The 23,921-nt window shown below is 36.5% G+C and overlaps 1 protein-coding gene across 4 annotated transcripts in view; it reads left to right on the top strand.

The window, feature by feature from the left end:
- The first annotated feature begins 7,876 nt into the window (after positions 1–7,876).
- Positions 7,877–23,921, top strand: part of DPH5 (diphthamide biosynthesis 5) — a 39,634-nt gene continuing 23,589 nt past the window's right edge. Inside the window, exons 1-4 of one of the 4 annotated variants that reach the window (XM_003340463.4) lie at positions 7,877–8,188; positions 8,944–9,152; positions 14,396–14,520; positions 21,343–21,451. In XM_003340463.4, the coding sequence (XP_003340511.2) occupies positions 8,158–8,188; positions 8,944–9,152; positions 14,396–14,520; positions 21,343–21,451 (474 nt within the window). In that variant the 5' untranslated portion in view covers positions 7,877–8,157. Of the gene's footprint in view, positions 8,319–8,439; positions 8,579–8,943; positions 9,153–14,395; positions 14,521–21,342; positions 21,452–23,921 lie in introns of those variants that run through there. The other 3 variants (XM_056819142.1, XM_016429049.2, XM_016429050.2) reach the window with 3 other exon arrangements.

Raw genomic sequence — 23,921 nt, 5'->3', positions numbered from 1 at the left:
CCAGAAACTGTATTACTCCCACTATCCACCTTCACACCTATTCAGCTCCTGCTGAATGGATTTGGGAGAAATCACAAATGCATACTGACTAGGTCCACTTATATATATATCTATATCTATATCTATATATATATATATATATATATATAATCTCAGTTAGACCCACAAAGCATCAAGGAAACTATTTATTCTTTCCTTCCTCACTGATTTCCTATCCCATGGTCTACAATGGTTATACAAATCTTATCATCTCTCCTTTTTAAAAATGTTTAATAACAAATTTCCACATAAGTCATATTATCTCTCTTTAAGCCTTTTATGGCACCTACTCCCCCCAAACTTTCAGTTGAGGACACCTTATACTTCAATGAAAAAAATTAGGTCATTTGATGAGAACTTTCTCATCTCATATCATTCAGCTTCCTCTATTCTTTTACTCTAACCTAAGATATTGAGGTAGCCTTTTTCCTTGCTGAGGCTAACCCCCTCTACATGTACCTTTGATCCCAGACTCCCTCAAATTTTCTAGCAGATTGCCCCTACTATCTTCCCTATATTCTTTTTTCATCAGTTTCTTCCTATCAGCTAGCTCCTTCCTTTCTAGTAGAAACATTCCCATACCTTCCTCATTCTTAAAATTTCTCACTTGATTCTACCATCTCTGCTGGTTATATTGCCCTCTATCTTTTCTGGCAAATTCCTCAAGAAAGCCATTTAGATTTAGTGCCTTTATTTTCTTTCCTCTAAGTATATTCTTTAAGGCATGTTCAAACTGGCTTCCATCATTTAACTAAACCTCCCCTTTCCAGAATTACCAGAAAACAATCCACTTTACAGATATAATGACTTTTCTCACCTCTTGGCCTCTCCATAGTATTTATCATCATTGGTCTCCTTTTCTACCTGTAATACTCTCTCCTTTAAAGGTTCTAATGACTGCTTTCTTCTTGTTCTCCTATCTGTCCTACCATTCCTTTTCAGTTTCCTTCATTTGTTCTTCATCTAAGTCATGCCCATTAATTGTGAGTATAGCCTAAAACTCTATCCCAGGATTCTTTCCTTTGTACTTGATACTATCCCTTTTGGTGATCTCATGAATTTCCATAGGCTTATTATCTTTATGCAGATGATTCCTATCCACCCCTAATCTGTCTCCTGAACTATGGTCTTTCATTATCAATTGCTTTTTGGACATCACACTGGTTGTCTAATACTGGATATCTCAAACTTAACAATTCCAAAAGAAAACTCATGTTTACCCCAAAATTCTTCCTTTTTCTCAACTTATTACTATAGCCTGACTATAGAAAGACTACAACATCCTTCCCATTCCTCAGACTTGACATATCCTTGTAATTGGTCAGTTCCTCACTGTCATCCCATATATTCAATCTATTGACAAAAATGTGTTCCCTTTGCAATATCTCACATATATTGCCTTCTTCCCACCCCTCTAATAAGCCTTCTTCCCTTCTTATTTGGATTACTATAGTAGTCTTTTAATTGGTTTTAAAGTCTCAAATCTTTTCCTTTACAATTCATTTCTCATTCAGCTGCAAAGTGATATTTCTAAAGTGTAAGTCTGACCATGTCACTGACCTATTCAATGAGCCACAGTGACTCCCCAGAATCTTTAGGATCATATATGAACTTCTTGTTTGGAATTTAAAGTTCTTCACAATCTGGCTTCTTCCTACATTTCCTGCCTTATTTATATATTTTGCTTCCCAGAGTGTATGGCATGTTCATGGAGGACTTTGATATGAGAGCTTGCCTTTTTCAGGGCCTCTTCTCTGCCTTTAGTGTCTTCCTCTCACCCAGGGCTTCAAGAAGCTGTAGTATGCACAATTTTGCACAATGGCCTCTCCCTGGTAAAACCTTCTTGGTAGACTGGCTAACCAAAGTTGAAGGTAACTTGCCACAACCAGTTGATAAGTTAGGGGGATGTCTATCCCAAGCTTGTGAAGACTTTCCTTCAGAATGGGAAGATGAAAAAATTTATTCCAACAGTCATGAAGGCAACAGAAGGCACTATGGAGCACTTAGAGGTTGGTCAAACATTGCCAAGGTCTTCCATGGCATCCTAGACCATCACTAGTGGTCCTGATTTTTGTCTTGCCATAGAACTTTGATGACTGGAAGAATGGGTAAGGCTGATGACTATGAGCAACTCTACCTCACTTAAATCCAATTTATCCATAAAGTCATGGATTCTCTGAAAACGAACAAATAACACTTTACTCTAAAGTTCACACCTCCATGTTGTGGAAAGGAAAACTGAAGCAAGTTTTGGACTTTCTGCCACTCAGGTGGAACAAACAGCAGTTGGAATGTTAGAGAAGATATTGACAAGAATGACAGTTGGTAGGGGGAGGGGACTTGGAGAGTGACAATTGGTCTCAAAGGAGTCTCTTTCCTGGCCCTGGGACTGGAAGGAGCATTGTCTCCCTGTCTCTGGATAAAAGTCCCTCTATTCCTGGACTTTTCCCAACTGTGTGCTCTACCTGGATTCCTATGATTGTGTCATCGAACAAAAGGATTTAAGGGGAGTGGTTTGAACTATAAGGCCGGTTTTTAGGGGTGTCAGCCTGAAGAGGCAGGCCCAACAAGTTCTGAAGGTCAGAACTTTTTCTTTCTCATGATGTCTACTGCTAAAGACTTTGAACTTAAGAAAGCTAGCATAGATATAGCATAGACAGGAATAAAAGAAACCTTCCACCAGTCTGCATGGCTTGGCCTCAGCTCAAAAGCTGAGAGACTCAAACCCAATCTAGGGAAATCCTGATTCCCTCTTCCCTGATACCTCTCCAATCCAAACTTGTTATTAAAATTCATCTTTATTTAAATAAACCACAGTCAGATAAGAGGACTATCATTTCAGGGAAACATAGAGGGAGCAGAAACCAAGGACAGCCATTCAACTATAAATGGTCCTTAGTGGACCCCTGCTGGGTGACCTTGGTCTTGGGGGGAGACTTGTCCCTCATGGGGTCTGGGTTTACCTGCTCTGGGGTCTCTTCAACATCAATCAATAGAGAAGCCATCCCCTCAGCCCATTATAGTTGGCCCATTTCTGGGAACCCCATGTTTCAAAGATAGCCTCTTGGCAGGGGCATCTCTCTTCTTTTACTTCACCAGCAGTCATATTCTCTCTCTCCCTTCAACTCCTCCATTCCTTGTTACAAAACCTTCCTTGTCCTCTATCCTTTCAATTCTCTACTATCCCTTTAAAAATTACAATGTACACAACAATCCAGCTATGGTGGCTTATTTGCTGCTCCTACATGACACTCCATTTCTGGTCTCTGTGTTCTTGAGAGCTTTTCCCCATGTCTCAAATGTTCTGCCCTCTCACCTTTGCCTCTTTGATTCCCTGGCTTTCTTTAAGACTCAGCTTAAATTCCACCTTCTGCAGAAGGCTTTCCTAGACTCTCAAAGCTACTACTTCCTTCCTCTCTGAGATTATCTAACCATAATACATATAAACAACATGTATATGTACATATATATTATATGTAGATTACTCTGTATATATATTGTATATACCTAGTTATGATTCATATGTTCTCCTAAGTTCCCCAAAAGGAAGAATTCTTTTTGTCTTTCTAGTAATCATAGGGTCTGGCAAACACTTAAATGCTTCTTGTATGACTGAATAAAAGCTCCAAATTGTTTAAAAAAACAAAACAAAGTGTTCTTTTGGGCAGTCTTTCTGTCTATTGAGGTCTTTTTGACTTTCCACATCTCCCTAATATACTTTATAAAGTTATTTTTTAAAGACTTTAAATCTATCCCAATAATCACATTTTATTTACTCCAGAATTCTATCAACATCTTTTTGAATTATGTCAGTCACTGTACTGTCTATCCTAGCTTTGAGTTACCTACAAACCATATAACGATGGCATTATAGCTTTATCCAAATAGTTAAAAAACATTAGCTCAGTGTGAAGCACAGATCCCTTGGATACTCTCCTAGAGACCTTTCTCTGGCTGATATCTAAAATTTAATTGCAACTTTTGAGCAAACCATTCAATTGGTTTAAAGCTACTTATTATCTAACTAATACTCTCTATCTTATATGTAGCATTCCAAGCATATTCACATCTAAGAAATATAAATGATGTATGGATATTGTGTCTTCAGACACAATGTTTGAACTGATATTTGTGGGCGGACTCTTGACCTAGCCATGTGGCCTTTGTTCAAGGCAAACTCATTAACATTTTGCAGGGAGTCAAATTCCTTTGTAAAAACATGGGTTGAAGTCTACATGCCCAAAAGGTGTCATCATTGCCATCCCATCCAATCTGAATTAACTATGTTTTGTTAGTATCCATTCATCCTCACTCTCCTCAATAAAGCCTGAGGTGAAGGCATGATCTCTCCTCTCTTGTTCCTGCAACCTTGAAGTTCTCACTACTGTCTTTCTCTTTATCTTTCCTAAGGCCTCTCTTGGCCATGTGCTTTCTATCTCAGAATCCCTACTTCCACATGTCTGCATTACTTCTTACATTTTCCTTTAATTCTTCTTCCAAGGAAAATGTCATAGGGATTCACGCCTTCCCTATCAAAAATATTGACTTGTCTGTGTTCCTTTCTTCTTCACCCATTTTCTCAGACTCCTTGCTCCTTCTCAAGCCCCAACCCACAAAGGAAAATTCTTTTTATAACAGCCGCTGGCTGGCAGGTTATATTATCTGCACGAGTAGCAAAGTTCATACAAATTAAAGAATTCTCCTGATCTACCAGTTTAGTAACTTTATTTGAAAAAGAAAAGGTTAAGTGGGGCCTCTTAATGAAATCATCTTGGTCTTTTTGATTACTGTTTCCTTTTTAGTTGCTTAAAGAATAATCTTTTATTTTGCCAGGAATAGTTTGTCAAAACATTTGCCTTTCTTCAAAACAGTAATATCTATCTCTTATACATCAATTTTTCAAAGATCACTTTACAATGGCTCACTGAAGAGTTTTTTCTAGGTAACTTGAATTCATCAAGGTGGCTAGGTTCTCCCTTATAATCCTCTTACTTATCATTTCATACATTCTATTGTAAGCTCCTTGAGGGCAGACACAATCTTTTGCTTCTTTTTGTATCTCCAAGATAGTAGGCTCTGTGCTTAGTCTCTTGCATCTTGTCTTGTCCTTCAAAACCTTTCTCTCTTCATGCCTCTTTCACAGCTCTTAATATTGATTGACTGATTGACTGAATTCCTTAGTAGCTATGTTTGTTCTATTGTTTTCAGCCTAAGGTCCATTTCCTTGACAGGAAAACAGAAAGAAAATTTGAATTGAGTAGCTCTCCCTTCACCATTTGTATTCCACTTATATAGCCTTAGAGGACCCAAGATGGACTTACTTTCATGCCAGAAGGAAAACCTGAAGGACTTTAGTGTAGGGAATTGATTATTTTATTTAATTAGCTAGATATACTTAAGGTCTGGGGCATGGCATAACTACAAAACACAATTATCTTAAGATCATGGGGTTAAAGATTTAAAGCTGGAAGTAAACTTAAAGGTCAATGATCTAACAACCTCATTTTATAGTTAGGGAAACTAAGGCCCAGAGTTTGAAATACCTTTTAAGAGTATTAAGGGGGAAAAAATACACATTAATAACATAAATCTGTAAACCAATACTGGACAAAATATTCATCAGTCTAAGGTAAGTTTTGTTAAAATTAGGAGAGAAAAACAATACCATTACTAGGTTTGTACCCTAAAGAGATAATAATGAAAAATGTTTATACAAAAATATTCATAGCCACGATCTTTGTGGTGGCAAGAAAATTGTCAAATGAGGGGGTCTCCCTTAATTGGAGAATGGCTGAACAAATTGTGGTATATGATGGTGATGGAATACTACTGTGCTGTAAGGAATGATGAACTGAAGGATTTCTATATGAACTGGAAGAACCTCCAGAAACTGATATAGGGTGAAATGAGGAAAATCAAGAGAACATTATATGCAGAAAGTGAAACATCGAAAAATCCAATGTAACGGACTTTGCTAATACAAGACAATCCCAAGGGACTTATGAGAAAGAATTCTATCCACATGGTGAAAAAGAACTGTAGTAGTAGAAACACAGAAGAAACACAAATGACATCATTTGTTTATATGGATATATGATTTGGGGGGTTGGTTTTAAAAGATTGCTGTATTGCAAATATGAAAAATATGGAAATGGGTATAAGTGATAACATTTGAATAACCCAGTGGAAGTGCTTATTGGATCCAGGAGGGGGGAGGGGAGAGGGGAGAGAAACAAAATGAAATATGTAAATGTGGAAAAATATTTTAAAAATTAAAAAATAAAAATGAAGGAAATCATTCTGTCATGTGTATAATACACAAATGGCAATTGGATCTGGCATATTCTGATAATTAGGGCAATTAGAGGAGAAACCTCTTTACAGGGAAAGAACAATGTATTCTAAGTCACTGGTCTTGAAACTGTTTAAAATTGCATACCAAAGAATTTTTTAGCATATGTTCCCAATATGTGTATATTACTTTTTGATAAATTATATATAGATATAAAACCATTCCAAAAATTATGTACAAAACACACAAAATAGAAATTAAATCAGTATATTTTTTAAAAGGGGTGGGGGGGGGGCAGCTCAGTAGTTCAGTGGATTGAGAGCCAGGCCCAGAGATGGGGAAGTCTTGGGTTCAACACAGTATTGATTCCAAAAAGGAAGGTAAAAGTTAAAAAAAAAAGTGGGGGGATCAAATAAATCTATAGAATTATCTTGCCTTTCTCTTAACTCCATTTTCCCCACTGCTTCTAAAGGGAAATGAAAGGTAGAAATCTTTATTTTATGAAAGGACATTAGGGGAAAGTACTTCTTTTAAAAGAGTGAAAAAGGGGCAGCTGGGTAGCTCATTGGATTAAGAGCCAGGTCTAGAGATGGGAGGTCCTAGGCTCAAATCTGACCTCAGCATTTCCTAGCTGTGTAATTTTGGGCAAGTCATTTAACCCTCATTGCCTAGTCCTCACCACTCTTCTGCCTTGGAACCAATACATAATATTGATTCTAAGCCCAAAAAATTAATTTTCTTTCCCTAAACAAAGACAGAAAAGATCTATATTTTACAAATTAAACTCCTTGTTCATAGAAAGTCAGCTTCTGTACTTTCTCTAGAATAAAAGAGTATATTCATCTGTAGGCTGTTTTTTCATTACTTTTTTTTCTTTTTCAGCAAATTTTCTTAACCACAGATTCTCCTTCAGGTTAACCAAACCAGGAAAAACAAAAGCAAATGCAAAAAGCTGAAATCAGAAAGTGACCAGTTAATGTAATTATCTACAATACTATTTTTAAAAAATGTCATCTTGAAATCAGAAACTGTGTAGCAACCAGTGTTCTGGTCCCTCCGTGTTTTGTAAGCATACAATAATGACCTCATAGAGTACAGAAAAGTCAAAGTCATAAGATTTCATATAAATATCTTTTGTCTAGTTGCTGGTGTGAGACAGTTCGAATAAGGGTGATTTTCTTAGGCTAAAAGCAAATTCCCTCTGACATCAGAGAACATCTGAAGAATCACTCTAAAAAGGATTCTCCACCTAAGTGGAAATCCCTGAGTGGGTGGGAGTCGAGGGGAAACACTAGTTTGTTCCCCTATAACAGCAGCCTGAGTCCTGAAACCAAATGCTGAGGAATGGGACACTCCCCTTTCTGCTCCAGTGAATGAAACCTGAGGACTGAAGGACTGCGGAGTGAAGATGAGTCACCTTACTGCCTCGGGAATCTGAAAAGCCCGCCCTGACATCCTAGAGACAGAAAACCCGAGTTAAAGAGGAGTCCCCAGTACAGACATTCAAGTTCCGGGAAGAGAACTCTCGTGGGAGGGAGGTGCCAAGTGCTGGGCACCGCCCCCAGGGGGAGTCGAGGACTTGGTCAACTTCTGGCCGGAGGTCAAGGATGCTTCTCTAGGCTGGGTACACCCGTACCTTCGCTCATCCAGGTCTAGGATGGGGATTTTGAAGCCTTTGGACAGCAGGACTAACGGAGAACGTGGCGAGGGTTGGAGAGGAAGGTTTACGGGAAGAGGAGTTTGCTTGGGATGGACTTTGGACTTGACCCTCTGCCCTCTCCTTTCCCGCCCAGTTCTGCCTCCATTCAAGATCCTCCGCCCCTTCGATGAGTGACGTAAAAGCGACGCAAAATGGAGGTCGCTTTGCGGCGCCGTAAATCAGAATTGGGCGGTGTGTGTGTGGGGGGGTTGGGCTGTGTCTTAAGTCTTTTTTCCTAAACCCTTCGTCGCCATTCCTGAGGCTCGGTCCTTGCGGATCCCTCAGCGGGTAACCTATTCCCTTCCCCGGGCTATCTAGGAGGGACGAGAACGCTGCTGGGGCAGAGTGGGTGGCGGAAACGGAGGTGGGGTGCTGGAGTGAGATCCGGAATCGGAGGCCCTAGGTTCGAGCCGCGGGTTCGCTGCTGCCCCTCCCCCTTCCTCTCGCCGTCCCCCCACCCCCATCCCCCCCGCGCTGGTCCACCTGAATCTCTACGTTTCTATTTCCTCCTCCGACTTATAAGGGGCGAGTGTCCAGAAGTGTCGCTGGTAAGACAGGGAAAGGAGGTTAGAGAAAGTAAGAGACTATTTATCCCATGACATAAACGTTTGTTAAAAACCGGGTCGTGTGCCGCCGAGCACAAGGCCTATGGATTTAGGTCTGTACGCTACCATGTACGTATAGTTCCGGGAACGCACCCTTGGAGCCAAAGGGAACTCTCGAGAATCTTCACTTTATAGGGGAGGAGTCCCCCTTAAGCGAGGCTCAGAGTGATTATGTAATCCTTTGTCCTGTGCCATACGGGTACCCTACTTCGCTGCCCGAATCCAAACTCAGGACCTCTCACTCCGAATCTGGCATTGTTAACCCTATATCCCGTTCATATTAGCTAATATTTTGATTTTGTTCACAGCCGCATTTTCGAGAGCTAGGAGAGGGCTTTCATCCCCTTCATCACAGCTTCTTCTTCCCACTTTGGTGTTGAAAATGCTTTACCTGATTGGTCTTGGCCTGGGAGATGCTGAGGACATCACTGTGAAAGGACTGGAAATTGTAAAGAAATGTAACCGAGTGTACCTGGAAGCCTACACCTCAATCTTGTCCGTAGAAAAGGAAAGGCTGGTAGGTTCATAAAATTTTCACCTACTCCACCTCCCCTTTGTGATTCACTTGGTTCTCACTACATTAAAATGAACACAATTTTGATCTTTGCTACTTGGACGTTGTAAAACATTCATTAAAGACTTGAGTAGTATAAGAATAGAAATTAGATAGGGGATTGGGTTTCAGTCCCAAATTACTCTTGTGACCCACAAAATAAAAAGGTGCTTTGTCCTACTGTACAACCCCAATTCTGGGGAGTCCTCAGGTTAAAAAAAGGAAAGAAAAGTTATTCTGCATCCTGGGATAGTCTTTTGTTTTAAGATACTGGCTTAAGAATCTGAGCTGCCTGCTAATGAGGAGCTAACAGGCTTAATCAGAGGGTTACATATTCAAATAGCAAGCTATAAGGCTTACCCCTTTGAAGTAATCCTTGGGGGGGTGCTAATCTCTTTTTCTGTCTGTATTAGAGCCAGACAGATCTTACCTATTTAAGCTCATATACTCCATTGGGGTTTAGACCCAAGTCACTTTTGTGTAGTTAGTAAACACAAGAATAAATTTCCATAGGTTATGTTGCAGTGTACTTTGCAAGTGATTATTAAATCTTCAGCTACTTATGGTCAACCAGAGAAGTCAAAAAGCAGTTTTTGAGTAAAAGTAGGCATAGTGGATATTGGCGGAAGCCTAGATAGGCTTGGAGTCGAAAAGATCTGGATTAATGTTCCACCTCAGATACTTAGTACCTTTGAGATCACAAATATGATTCTCAGTTTCCCCATCTTCATTTCTAGGCCAGCCCTCATCCACACTGCAGATGCCTCTGCCTTAAGACTGGCTCTTAGGATATTTTGAATCTTTAGCTCACAAGACTATTTCATAAGCATCTCAAACCATGTTCTCTTTGGCCTCCCGCTCCAGATATCTCCAAATCCTTCCAGCAGTCTTGACCCCTTACCCCCCAGCTTCCTTTTAGGTATTGTCTTTGATTCGTAGGGACTGTCTTGGGTGCTGTTATTTGCATCCAGAGCACTTCGTATAAGTGTTCAATAAATGCTTTATCTAAAATGGAAATAACTCACAGGCCTTTTATAAGGCTCACAAAATAATACATGAATTGTACCTTGCAAACAACTACGACATTATTTGAGGGAGGGGACACAGATGTTAAGAGAGTTGGTCTTCTATTTCTGTATCCACTTTCAGATTGGTGTCTTACAAAAACTCTGAGATCTGAATGTCCTGAAGATTCTGAAAGCCTCACAATTACTTCAAAATCACAGAGTAGAAGCTCAGGACTGTTATACTAGAATTTGACATCTTGAGTTGGGAGTATCTGATTTTTTTTTTCTTGCTTCACTAGGACCAAATCTTAGAGGAAAAATTTCGTTAAATAATAGGGAAAATATTGTAAGGAATTTCTGTCAGTAACCAAGAACTAATGAACTATCAGTAAATGAAAAAGCTGCCTAAGAGAACCAAGCCAATATCAACAGTTAATCAACAGCTTCTTGAAATTATTGGTTGAATTGCTAATTTATAGCAAAAAATTGAAGAGAAGTGTGTTTGGAGTAAGACCTGGAGTAAGACCACTTGGACCTGGGTCCAGATTAACCTATGTACCAGGGTACCACAATGGCATATGTGATTGTTGAACCACAATCAATGATGTTTGGGGGGGAAATCTTAGAAAGTTAGTGAAAGGAAGGAAGATAGGACAACGTAAGAGAGGAATTCTTAAACCATAGGTCTGCCAGAACAGTCTAATGTAGTATAAAGAGAACTGTATGTGGAGACAGAAAACTAACTTGGGTTCAATTTTTGGTTCTTCTATTTAATACCTTTGTGATTAGAGCAAGTCATTTCATTACTAGTTTAGATGATTTGAATTTTCTCATGAAACTTACCAATGGGTTGTAATTTCTTGGAGCATTTCAGTCAAATGTTTATTTAGAACTTAATGCTGTCACTTTAAGTTATAAAAACATAATCCCTGTCTGTCTTTAAGGGATGTAAAGGGGGGAAGGTATATGTTGTCTTTTCCCTCAAGGATGTAATATAAACATGAAAAATCAAGTAACTATAAAAGACAATAAAAGAGGTGTTACAGAAGGTCAGAAAAGGTAAGTAAAAATTATTCCTCAGGCACTTAAGATTTATAGCTTTCATTCACAGACAATCTTCTGAGAGATAAGTAGTATAAGTACTTTTACTATTTTATTTGAGAATAACTGATCCATACTATATAGCAGTTAAGTGTTAGGATCTGGGACTTGATTTTAATCTTCTGAAATCCACGGTCAGTGTTATCTTCATTATCTCACAGGGAAAGTAACATTAGAGGTGATATCATCTAGTTGTGCCCTCTTTTCAGAGCAAAATAATAAGGGGGAGGGGGTTGCCCAAACTTCCATAACCAGAAATTATGTTTGAACTGAATATTGAGTATGGTCCTTAATTCCAAATGAATACTCAAGTCAGAATGACTTTTATGGTAGTTTATTAACAAATGGAGAGAGTGAAAGTAAGGAAAATGAGAGAGATAACTACTATGGCCTGGTCCTAACCAGGCAGGGCTTCAGAAGTCCCAGCAAAGAGGGGCACAGAGGTTAATTAAATAAGGCTTCTAGTCACGAGGCCCCAGGATGAGGGACCTCTCCAGAGGCTAATGCCTCCAGAAAAGCCAAGGAAAAGGAGTTGGCCTTTTTTTCACTCACCCACACATCAATCCAAAGGAAAGCAGTTGGTCTCAAGCCCGAGCTCCACCAAGGCTAAATTCAAAGGGGAAGCACCCTCACAGGAAGTTATCATATTTAAAGACAGTTCTTTGCATCACTTCCTGTGCCTTTGGTCCCCTTTTACATGGACCAATGGCGGCTTTAACTTTGCTTCAGACTGCCCAGGAGGCAATCATTTGTTTTTGATTTGCCATTCACTAACACACATGGGTCACAGTGCACATTCCTCTCCCCCACTTAAGGATTAAGTGGGAAGTGTATACATTCCTGGTGGCTAAAATCTAAAGAATAAATAGGGGAGAGTTAATCCCATCTTCACAGAATTCTAGGTCCCAAGGCTCTTTATTCACAGAATATGTTCATTCTTCTATACCTTACTTTCTCAGATTGGTCATGAGAGATTTTATAGAAAAGTTGAATGAAATCTAGAAAGGGCACAATCATGGCTTTGAATAATGCAACTACCTTTACTTATTTTTAATGGCACCCCACTGACTTCTAGATGTAGGTTATCACCAGTAGACAACATTGAACAGATTTTTAGAAGCACTAAGTATGGGAATAGATACAAAGAAAGTTTATTATCTAGTAGAAATAATCCATTCATATAAATTTAATAAAAGTTTATATTTAATAAAATGTAAGTATATAAAAGAAGTTCAGGGAATGGGGCAATCAGACAAAAGATCTCATTGACCTGAAGATACAAGGCAAGACTTGATGAAGATATTTGGGTTGTATCTATAAGATGGATAGGATGTCATTTTATAGAGATTATCTGTTAGTTTATTGCAGTAGCCAATACTCTAGATTTCCTTACCTCTTTGACCCTTTGATACTCTCAAATTATGATTGTAATTTCTTTAATAGTTGTATTTCATCTGTCTGTACTTTCTTCAATGGCAGTCACAGTGATCACCATGGCTTCAAGTGCTTGCCTTTATGCAGATAACTACCAGCTCTTTAGTTTTAACCACTCTTTTGAGTTCCAAATCCATATTTACTATCTGTAATATCTTTCCTGTAGGTAGACATCCGGAAAATCTGAATTTATCTTTCAACTCAAGATTTTTTTTAACGTATCTTCAATGCATAAAGCACTGTGTATACAAAAATTTTTTTTTGTTTGTTTTTAAGACACTCTCTGTCCCTTTGAAGCTTATTCAGAAAAAGGAGTTGGGAAGGAAGGGGATAAGACATATACTTACTTATTTAAGTACAATATGAAGCATGCAAAGATAGGAGCAAAGGAAATTTTTTTTAAAAATTTCAAGCAAGCAATCATTATAGTACTACTATCATGTGGTGGCTTTTACTGTATTTTTACTTTTGCAATTATCTATATGTGTGTGGTATGCACATTATTTGTATCTCCAATGCCTAGTGCTTAATAGGTCTCTAGTAAATTCTTGTTTATTGATTGTTGGCAAATTAATTGAACTATCTAGGCCTCAGTTTTATTACGAAATCCAAGATTAGTGAAAATAGAACTGGACCTAGAATTACTAGACCTAGATTTGTAGTCAAGATTAAACTTTGTAATAACTATCTCTGACTTATAGTTTAAATAACCGGTGTTATAAGAAAGAACGGAGTTAATATAATTAAAATCTCTTAAATTAAAAAAAAATAATTTTATTGTTATATTAGAATCATCAGTTATATTAACATTGAAAGAACAGGAAATAGGTAATAAAATTCATGATCTCCCCAAATGGGGACATGGATATTGTTGCACATTAGTGTGGAATATCTAGAATTGTTAGTTAAGCCCCTTCTTTTTGAGATTTACCTAGGTACTACTCATATTGGGGTCCTTAGAGTTGAATTTTGATTGATTAACAAGCAGAGTTTCTGTGGAGTACATGTATATGTCTGAGATTATTTTCTCTTTTTCTGATGTTTTCTAGCTTTGTGGTCTTTTAGACAAAAACTACAGAAGATAGTTTTAAATTACACTTTTCTGGGGTATACTATAAAGAGTTGGATTCAGTATGGGTTTTATGTCTCTTGTTGATAATATTGGTCCTTCTAAGCTCCTAGAGATGGCATTTGGTGGACATGGTGAATAAACCCCAAAAATGTTTTGCCAACTCTTGAATAGTATGACTTCTTCAATAACACTACAAAATAGAACTTGCATATCAGGATTATCTCTACTAGTCTTTCCCTGTTCTGCTTCGTCTAGAAGAAACATATTCAGGGGTATATTTAAAATTCAAAGAAAGCATCAGATGTTAAAAGGTCTGCTTCCCCTTGGGATATTAAGATAGGCCTAAAGACAGAGTTTAATTGCAACATGATATAGAGCACCCGCTCATTGTGTAGTTTTATACACTGATCTGTGTTGGATGATTGCCAAGATTTCTATCAGCAGAAGACAAAGATCAATGTCTGTAGATCTGTTATTATTTTTCCTATGGGGAGGTTGGTGAAGGATGGATTAAAGGGATAGAAAATGGTTTTTGTTGTTTTAAATGGTAACTAGCACTGTCTCATGGTTGGTATTTTATTTAAATTTTCTAGGAGCAATTTTATGGAAGACCATTGATTGTTGCTGACAGACAGACAGTGGAACAAGAAGCAGAACAGATTATAAAGGATGCTGATGTCAGTGATATTGCCTTTCTTGTTGTTGGAGATCCCTTTGGGTAAGACAGGGCAGATATAAAAGAAAAATATTTTAAGCACCATGAACTAAATTATACCTCCCTGCCAATCAGAAGTATTCACTTACAAATACCCACTTTTTAATATTAACTTTTTTTTAATCAAGGTACACAATTGGAATTTGTCTTTAAAAATCCCCTGCTTTGCCAAGTTGGATATATACAGAATTTGCTTTAAGTTTCACTTTGTATTTCTCTTATCCATACTAAAAAAACAATTGCAGATGCTAAGTAAAGCACACATATAAGAACATATGTTCATCCCATAGCTGTTAGGTATTAGGCTTTAAAATGCATATCATTGGTGACTATGGTATACTTTTAAAAGATCACTTTGCTAACCTAAGGGATCATTGAATGACTTATTTGTTTCACAAAGATATTATAGATTATAACATAATCAGAAGTCATGCCATCATTTGCTAAAGATAATTGCATCATTACAGCTTATTTTTCTCTTAAAAAAAGATTTCACTTTTTCTATGTATCATTGATTGAATATCATTTCACTATATCTTCTGTTTTTAATTGTGCACAATGTCTTATATCCATTGGGAGCTATGGCATTCTCTATTACCAGAAGGATGTACTTATGTCTGTCCAGTCAAGCATCATCAATCTCTCATGTCAAGCCATACAGAAGCATTCTTTGTCTCCAGCTGGTGACCCACAATTTATGTCACAGCTTTAAGGAGCATAAGGACAATTAAATCACTGTGAGCCTACCACCAAGGATGATTTTCAAAAGGAAAGGACTTACATGTGCATGTGTCTGTCAAAAAGAGTAATTTACATTAATATAAGTCACAAGGGAAGGTCTATCATAATACTTGAACTTGGCTGTAAATAATCATGGACAACTTTGCAGTTTGATCGGCCTTTGACATTTATGGCCAGTAAAATTCAAGTTTTACCCAAATATATAGTATATTTTTTTAAGTTAGCCATAAACTTGAAAGCCAATGGGAAAAGCAAGGAGTATATATAAGAATTAATCTTGAGTTAAAATAATATAATATGTATATAGAATTTCAAGATCTTTAAAGTACTTTACATCTATTTCTTCATTGGATCCTGACAACTCTGGGAGGAAGTTGTTAACATCCCCATTTTACTATTCAGGAAACTAAAATAGTTTGTGATTTCCCAGGATCACATAGCTACTAAGTATTTGAGGTCAGATTTGAATTCAAGGTTTTTCTGACTCCCAAGTGCAGAAACAAATCATGGTTTTCTAGTAGGCAACCATACTACAGGAGCAAAGCAGTGAGAGTTACAAAGTCCTATATTCAGAAGAATGATGAATGAGTCTTTCCACCTGAGAACCTAGGGTAATTTTATTAAGGAGATGATATTTAAGTGAAGCCTTAAAAGGCTATACAAAGAAATTAGGAAGTCAGAAGGCTAGAGAAGATCTTTCACTCACAAAAACCTGTTCCTTTTTTCTTCCTTAGACCCCATGCCTTCCACATATACGTATTTGTTTTTCATGTTTAAATGTTTTCCTGGATTTCATGCTTATGCATGTCCACAGGCAAATTGGCAAGATAATATGGGACATATTGAGAAAATAGCAGATAGTTTATAATTTGGCTAGTGTTTAGAGTGATAGAGTACTATGAAGAGAAGTAACGATAAGGCTAGAAAAGTAAGTTAGGGAAAAATCATGAAGAGCCATTTGATGTGATCCTTTGAAATTTAGAAGTTTGTTGAAGTAGCGTAGGTGAGCACTAAGGAAAGTCTCTGTTAATTTGGTGCCAGTGGAAATGGAGAACAGGGGAAAGTGATAGTCCTTGGAAATAGAAAAACAAGATTTTTTTCCATTGATTGGATAATGAAGTAAGGGAGTAGAAATACTAAGCCTGTGATTTTAATTAATAGAGGGGAAACTCTCATGAGGGAACATGACCAGTATAAGAAAACTTCTTCTCAACATCAAGTCAGAGAAAGTTTCCCAGATCACTGATGTGTAAAGTGACTTGCTCAACTTTACACAGATGGGGTATATTGGAAACTACTGGAAACCCAGTTTTGGAGTCTTCAAGGCTAACTCACAGGCTTTAAGTTAGGGTGACTGGAAGAGTTGATTTGCCATAGAAAAAATAAGGTGAGAAGAAAGAATACGTTTTGAGGGGAAAATAATGAAGTATCTAATGCTATTCTTGTGAGGATTAAAATGAGATAATATATAGTGTATGTAAACTATAAAATAATATGCAGATTTGGGTTATTACTTTTAACTCTAGTTTAATTTTGAGAGTCAGCAAAGATAATAATAGGCAATAACTGAGGCTTGAGCACAGTAAATATTAATGAGACTAGGCAACTAAGTAGTGTGGTGGATAGCCTGGAAGCAGGAAGACCTGATTTCAAATCCAACCTCAAATATTTACTAGCTATGTGACCCTGGGCAAATCACTGGACCCTGTTGGTCTCAGTTTCCTTGTCTTTAAAAAAAGAGCTAAAGAAGGAAATAACAAAACACTAGTATCTCTGTGCCAAAAAACCCCAAAGTGAGTCTCAAGAGAGTCAGTTGTGATTGAAAACAATTTAACAGTAATTGAAGGCACTCATTAAAGTACTAAGTCTTAACCCACTTTGAGGAGATGGAACAGAACAGGAATTTTCAGAAGCAAGAGAAGTAGGAAAGTATAGTTCACAAAAGCTGAAGATAACTGGTAATACTTTTCAGTGCAGCTAAAAAGAAGGTTAAGAACTAGGAAGCTGTTTGAAGTAATAATGATGTTGATGCTACTATATTCTTTGATTCTGACCAGATTATTATTAGCTCTAGGCTTATGACAAACATTTCTCTCCACAATGTGGATTCATACCACTCATGCTGGAAGAGATCTTGGATGTTGTCTTGGTCTATTGCTTTATTTTATAGATAAGAAAATTTGAGCCCAGAATGCTGAAGTACCTTTCATCAATGATTTTTTTTTCTTGGTTGATAATTTTAAAAGATAAAGCTAGAATTATAGAACTTTAGAATTGGAAGGAATTCAGTGGCCATCTAGTCATACCCCTACCTAAAAGAAATCTCTTCCTCCTATCCCCCCCCCCCCTCCTTATAATATACTCAGCAAGTAGTTAGTCATCCAGTCTCTGCTTGAAGATCAATTAGAGAAGCCACTACTTCATAAAGCAGCCCACTAAAGTTTGGATAGCTTTTATTTTTAAAAAAATTTTTGTTTCTGTCATTTATTTTTAAATCACCACTTCCTAATGTTATTCCTCACCCTTTCACTATCCAAATTCAGTCTAGCAAAGAATTAAAAAGAAGGAAATAAAATCCCGGTTAGCCCAGCTAACTACTCTATCAGCAGTCATCAATACAATGTTCCATGTCCATAGTCACCTGCCTGCAAAGACTAGAGTGAACTACATTTCCTGACATCTCCAGGGTCTATCCTTGGTCATTATAATTATGCAGTATTATATATGGGTTTTGGGTGCTTGGTATTTACTTTGCTATGGTCACTATGTATCTAGTTTTCCTGGTTCTGCTTCCTTCACTGGGCATCAGTTTGATTTTCCTTTTTTTTTTAACCCTTACCTTCCATCTTGGAGTCAATACTGTCTTTTGGTTCCAAAGTAGAAGAGTGGTAAGGGCTAGGCAATGGGGGTTAAGTGACTTGCCCAGGGTCACACAGCTGGGAAGTGTCTGAGATCTGATTTGAATCTAGGACCTCCTGTCTCTAGGCCTGGCTCTCAATCCACTGAGCTACCCAGCTGACCCCATCAGTTTGATTTTCTATGCTTCTCTAAAGTCTCCATATTCACACAGCATTTTTAATAACAGTAAAATTCCATTATATTTATGTACTGCAATTTGTTTAGATATATTATAATTGGTAGACATCAGTTCTACTTCCTATTTTTTGCTACCACAAAAAGTGCTTTATTGAATATTTTGGACTGTACTAGAGCTCTGGGATCTTTGGGCCAGAATATGGAAGTTAAAGTAGCTTTCTTAGCATATTTCCAAATTCATTTCCAAAGGGATTGGATCACTTCATAACTTTATCTGCAGGGTATTAATGTACTTGTATTTCCACTACCCTTCCAACATTAACTATTTCCATCTTAGGTAATTTTTGTCAGTTTGCTGGATCTGAAGTGAAATCCCAACTGTTTGAATCTGAATTTTTATCTTTTTAATTTGGAGCAACCTTCATAGGGTTATTGATAGTTCTTTACTTGATAGGTTTCTGATATTATCAGATCAAAATTTGCCTTTTTGCAACTTTTACCCATTGCTTATAGCTCTTCCCAGATTAAATCTAATACTAAGATAGCTATCAGATCTCCCCCCCTCATTAATCTCTTCTCCAGCCTAAATATCCTCAGTTATTTCAACCAACCCTTAGATTTCTTAGAGTCAAAGCACTTCACTCTCTTAATGGTTGCAATTCTCTTAGGTACTCTGCAGCTTAACATTCTCCTCCTAAACTCTGGCACCCAGAACCATAGACTTAGTACTCCACAAGTGGTATGGTCAGAATAGAGGACAGAGGAACTGTTACCTGTGTATTCCTGGAAGCTCTAGTTTTCAAAGCAGAATTTCAAAATAATAAGACTATTAATTGTAAAAGAACTTAGATATTTAGTTGAACTCATCTGCAATTGAATTTAAAATTTCAGAAAAGCAGTAACCTCTCCTCTTGAAGATCTGACTCTCAGGCTAGTTTATTCAGCTTTTAGATAACTATAATTGTTCAAAAACATGTTCTTCCCCTAATTTTCCTTTCTGCAACTTCTGTTACTCCTCATTCTGCCCTCTAGGCTAAGGCAACCCAAGTCTTATCACTTGTCCACAAAATAGGAATGATAGACGTGAAATAAGAGCTGATTATCTTTTAAAAAATCTGTCTCAAGTAATAGGCCCATCTCTTCCCTGTTCTTCTTGCTCCTTTTCTTTTTAATTGTCCTTAATGTTTTCTCCAACTTCACCATACTTTTGGGGCAATATTCTTAGCATATCTGTAAGTACTCTTTTGTATCAATTTTAGCATATTCCTCTCCTTCAATTTCTAGTATGGTCCTTTAAATTTGAAGTCCTAAGTGAATTCTCCTTGCTGGCAAATCAAAGATACTGTCCCATTTTTTTCCTTATCTATCTATATCTTTAGTCTGTTGTAGAATGTTATATTTGACAACCTCCCACCACTTTTGATCCATCTTACCTTTCACTGTTACAACTTTTTAATTTCTCTGAACTCATAAAAAATCTGCTCTCCTGGTGTCTTAATGCACATGACTGATTATGTCATGATATCTCTTCTATCTTGTAAATAATAAGCAGACTCTACATTCTCCTTAAATTACACCTTCACCATCCCCATACTGATGCAGGCAGTCTCCTTAGTCCTTTGAAGGGGGAAAGTGATAATAGCTAACAAATCAAAATGTTATATGTCCTAAGATTTATTTACATCTTTTTTTCAGAGTATTTTAACCTAATTATTCCTCAACTCAAAAATTAAGTCTCAACATCGTTCCTAATTTTCAGTTTTTCCTCACATTTTTAGTATTTTCTTTAAGTAATCACTTTATTTGTTAGCAAGTCATTATTAACTCTTTTTTTTTGTTTGTTTCATGCCCATTCAATAATGCCAGCTGATAATTTTAAATAACCCTGGAGTAAAGACTTAACATAATTGTTTAAGCCAGTTTTACAGCCCCTTTATTTTCTTTATTGGTTGACTGCTTTAAAATCTACATTGAGCCATTTGTTTTACTTCACACCATGAAATAATGAGGTTTTGCTGAAGCTCATGCTGAAATAGTTCCTTACAAATAGCTTGGGTGTAATTTCGAAACTTAAGCCAAATCAAGTTACTTGCCAGTTGCTTTCTCAGATTAATTTTTGTTTTATGTATGTAATTAAACAGTCTTCCCTAGTGAGTATCTGTTCATCTGTCTCCACCTGCCTCATGGGGTGAAAGCTCTTGATCTTTCTACTTAGTATGCATTGACAAGTTGACAGATCCTGCTTATTTGTATGTGGTTTCTTATACATGCTAATGTTGCTTTCTTTAGGAGGTCCTAGAGTTCTCATCTATTGAAAAATAAAAGGCTTGCTTTATAAATTCAGTTCTAAATTAATGTTTTTCATTTCACAATTCCAGTGATTATAACACACATATCACCTTTATTCATTTCTCTTGGTTGTAACTACAGGTGTAGCTTTAAAAAACAAAACAAGAGATCACTAGCAGAGCATACAGCGAGGAAAATATTACATAAAATAAGTAGTACTTTTTAAATATTGTAGTCAAAACTAGTTGTAGTTAAATACTGTTGAAGTTTTTTAAATATCAGTTTTAAGTATATAACTCTTAAATCTAATAAAGAGTACAACCTATAATAACATTCTCTATATATTTATTGTATGTTGGGAGATCATAACAGATGTAAAGGAAGAATCCTCATCCTTTAATTGTGTTTAGAAGCTGATTTTTACTGTGCAACAAATCTTTTTTGTAGGTGTCTGTTGTAAAACACAGGACTAGTGAAACTTTCCTCTTTTAAATAGCTGCCCAAAACCAGTAATTCTATTTCATTTTTAACTTTCCCAAAAGGCAATTTGGGATAGTGAAGTGCATGTGTCTGCTTGTATTTTTGGTCTTTGTAGACCAATAATAAAACTTTTTGCTGTTTACCTAACAGATTGGAGAAAGTTGCTACCACATTGACCTATTTGATAGCATTTCTCTCATGGTGTGTTGTTGCTTTCTACACATATAGTCTTCATTATTCTAACCTGACTGATGCTTAAATACTCCTTTCTTCCCACAGGGCCACAACACACAGTGATCTTATTCTGAGAGCAGTAAAGATGGGGGTCCCATACCGAATTATTCATAATGCTTCCATCTTAAGTGCTGTTGGCTGCTGTGGGTTGCAGGTAATGATATACAGGCTATTTTAAAACTAATAGCATTTCATATTTCTTAACAGTCCTCATTTTCGAATTGCTTTTTAACTTTTCTTTTTTAAACCCTTACCTTCCTTCTTGGAGTCAATACTATGTATTGACTCCAAGGCAGAAGAGTGGTAAGAGCTACACAATGGGGATAAAATGACTTGCCCAGGGTCACACAGCTGGGGAATGTCTGAGGCCAGATTTGAACCTAGGACCTCCCATCTCTAGGCCTGGTTCTCAATCCACTGAGCTACCCAGCTGCCCCCCACTGTTTAACTTTCTTGGAAGACCATGAATACAAAATTGAATATAAACTCTTGATACAGTTTTATGTAATCCCCCCCCCCCCCCAAATCTTACGAACTATTTTGTTTATTTAATCCAGATGTAATTTCTGTTACTGGCCATTAATAACTCTTCTGCAGTTAAATCTTCATTGTCTAGAAGCTCTGGGATCTTAAGTGAATTGCCCAGGATTACATCACAGATATATCAGATTTGGGGCTTAAACCCAGGTATTCCCCACCTGAGTCAGAGATCTATCTACTATCATGCTGCCAAGTACAAGGAAATTTCAAATACATGATTTATTATTTATCTTAAAAACTTATTATGGTATTCATTCCATGTGCAGATTGAGATCCAATATTAGCCATTTAGCTGTGCACAGAGGGAATCTCTAAATATAGACTGAACCCAAATCCAAGCCAACTATCCTATAAATGTTTGATTTTATATTTACTCCTCTTCACTCTGCAAATAAATATGTTACATACAAAACAAGTGGCACAAACTTTTATAACACTAAGAAACACTTTCTCTTTCAATAGTAAATTCAACACACATTTATCATATAACTGATTGATAAAGGCATTGTGCCAAATGTTGAGGTTTAATTTCAAATTAGTGAACTCAAGGTCAAGTCAGAGAATAGTTAGAAGTGTGGTTAACTCAAAAAAACCATTAAACATCCAACTGTTAGGCAGTTAGGATACAAAAATAATCCTTTGCCTTCAAGGAACTTGACATTCTACTGAAATTTTCAATAATATGTCTATGAAACTCATTTAGAAATAATATGCCCAATTAAAGGAAGTAAGAAAAGGTATAGTATGAAAAAATGAAAACTGATACACTAAAACTTGGATTTTTTTATCTTAATATTTATATTAATAGTGAAGAATGATTTTATTTTGTTTTCAAGTGAACTTTATTATTTTCATTGTTTTATAATATACCATTTTGATTATATGGTTAATATAGCATTAAATGTATTAATTTTAGTAGTATTGTCATTTTTAGTATCATAATACAGTCCAACTCTGAGCATCAAATATTCCTTCAGCTATTAAAGTTCTTTTATTTCTCTTTTTTTTCATTTGATTTAGTTTATTTAGTCAGTTTAGAACATTATTCCTTGGTTATAATAATTATCACATTATTTCCTTCCCTTCCCTCCACCCATGAAGAATGATTTTTAAAAGGGCTTTTCCAAAACATTTGTTATTTTTATTGCTATTGTCATTGTTTATTTTGCTTTTTAATGTTAAGCCTAAATTTTTGTCACCATTGGACACTGCCAGGGCTTTCATCACACTGAATAAAATTCTCCTTTCTCCATTGCTTCAAACTGTTATCCAATTTTGCTAGAACTAAGCCTAGGGTGAGCCTATTCTTTGACCTATTACCCAGTAGGTGTGATTGACTCATAGGTAGATATTTGTGTGTATGTATATATTTTTATCTTAAAATGGATTGAGGGATTTGATAGGAAATTTACTATGAAAAGGGTCTTTAATTTCCTTAATTATGGGATTTCTTGTATCGAGAGTGAACCACTAAGTTTCTTTCCACCTTGATTTTAGATAACAGAAGTTTTTGCTAGTTGGGCAAAACAACAGGAAGTGCCTTTCTAGGTTCTTGTGCTTACTATCTCATTTCAAGAAAGTACTTTTTGCCACTAAACTATTAATGTTACTGTATATTTCTGTGAGGGCAAAACTAATTGATTCTTTCTCTGAGGCATTCTAAAATATAAGTGATACTTAAGAACTTTTCATTTTAATATTTTCAGATCAAATGTAAATAACTATATGGTTATTGTTTTGTGGCACAGTGGAAAAGGTTCGTGGTTTGGAATTTGAAGCCCTAGGTCCAAATGGAAATCTGTCAGTTACTGTGTCTTAACTTTAAGAAATCATTTCACTTCTCTAGGCTTTAGTTATATCTTATGTAAAATAAGAGATTGGACTGAATGATCTTTTTAAGGGCTATCATAGCTCTAAATCTATCATTCTTTAATCTCATTAAATTATCAACCTAAATTGGTTTGTCATTTTCTTAATCCTTTGAGTTAGCATCTATGAAATAAGAATCTTTAAACAAAACTAAAATTTTGTAATTCTCATTATGAAAAATGTGTTTATTCTATAGACCGTTTTAACATGATAAA

Source organism: Monodelphis domestica, chromosome 2 (genome assembly GCF_027887165.1).
Source record: "Monodelphis domestica isolate mMonDom1 chromosome 2, mMonDom1.pri, whole genome shotgun sequence".
NCBI lineage: Eukaryota > Metazoa > Chordata > Mammalia > Didelphimorphia > Didelphidae > Monodelphis > Monodelphis domestica.
This window is presented reverse-complemented; position numbering and strand designations above follow the sequence as displayed.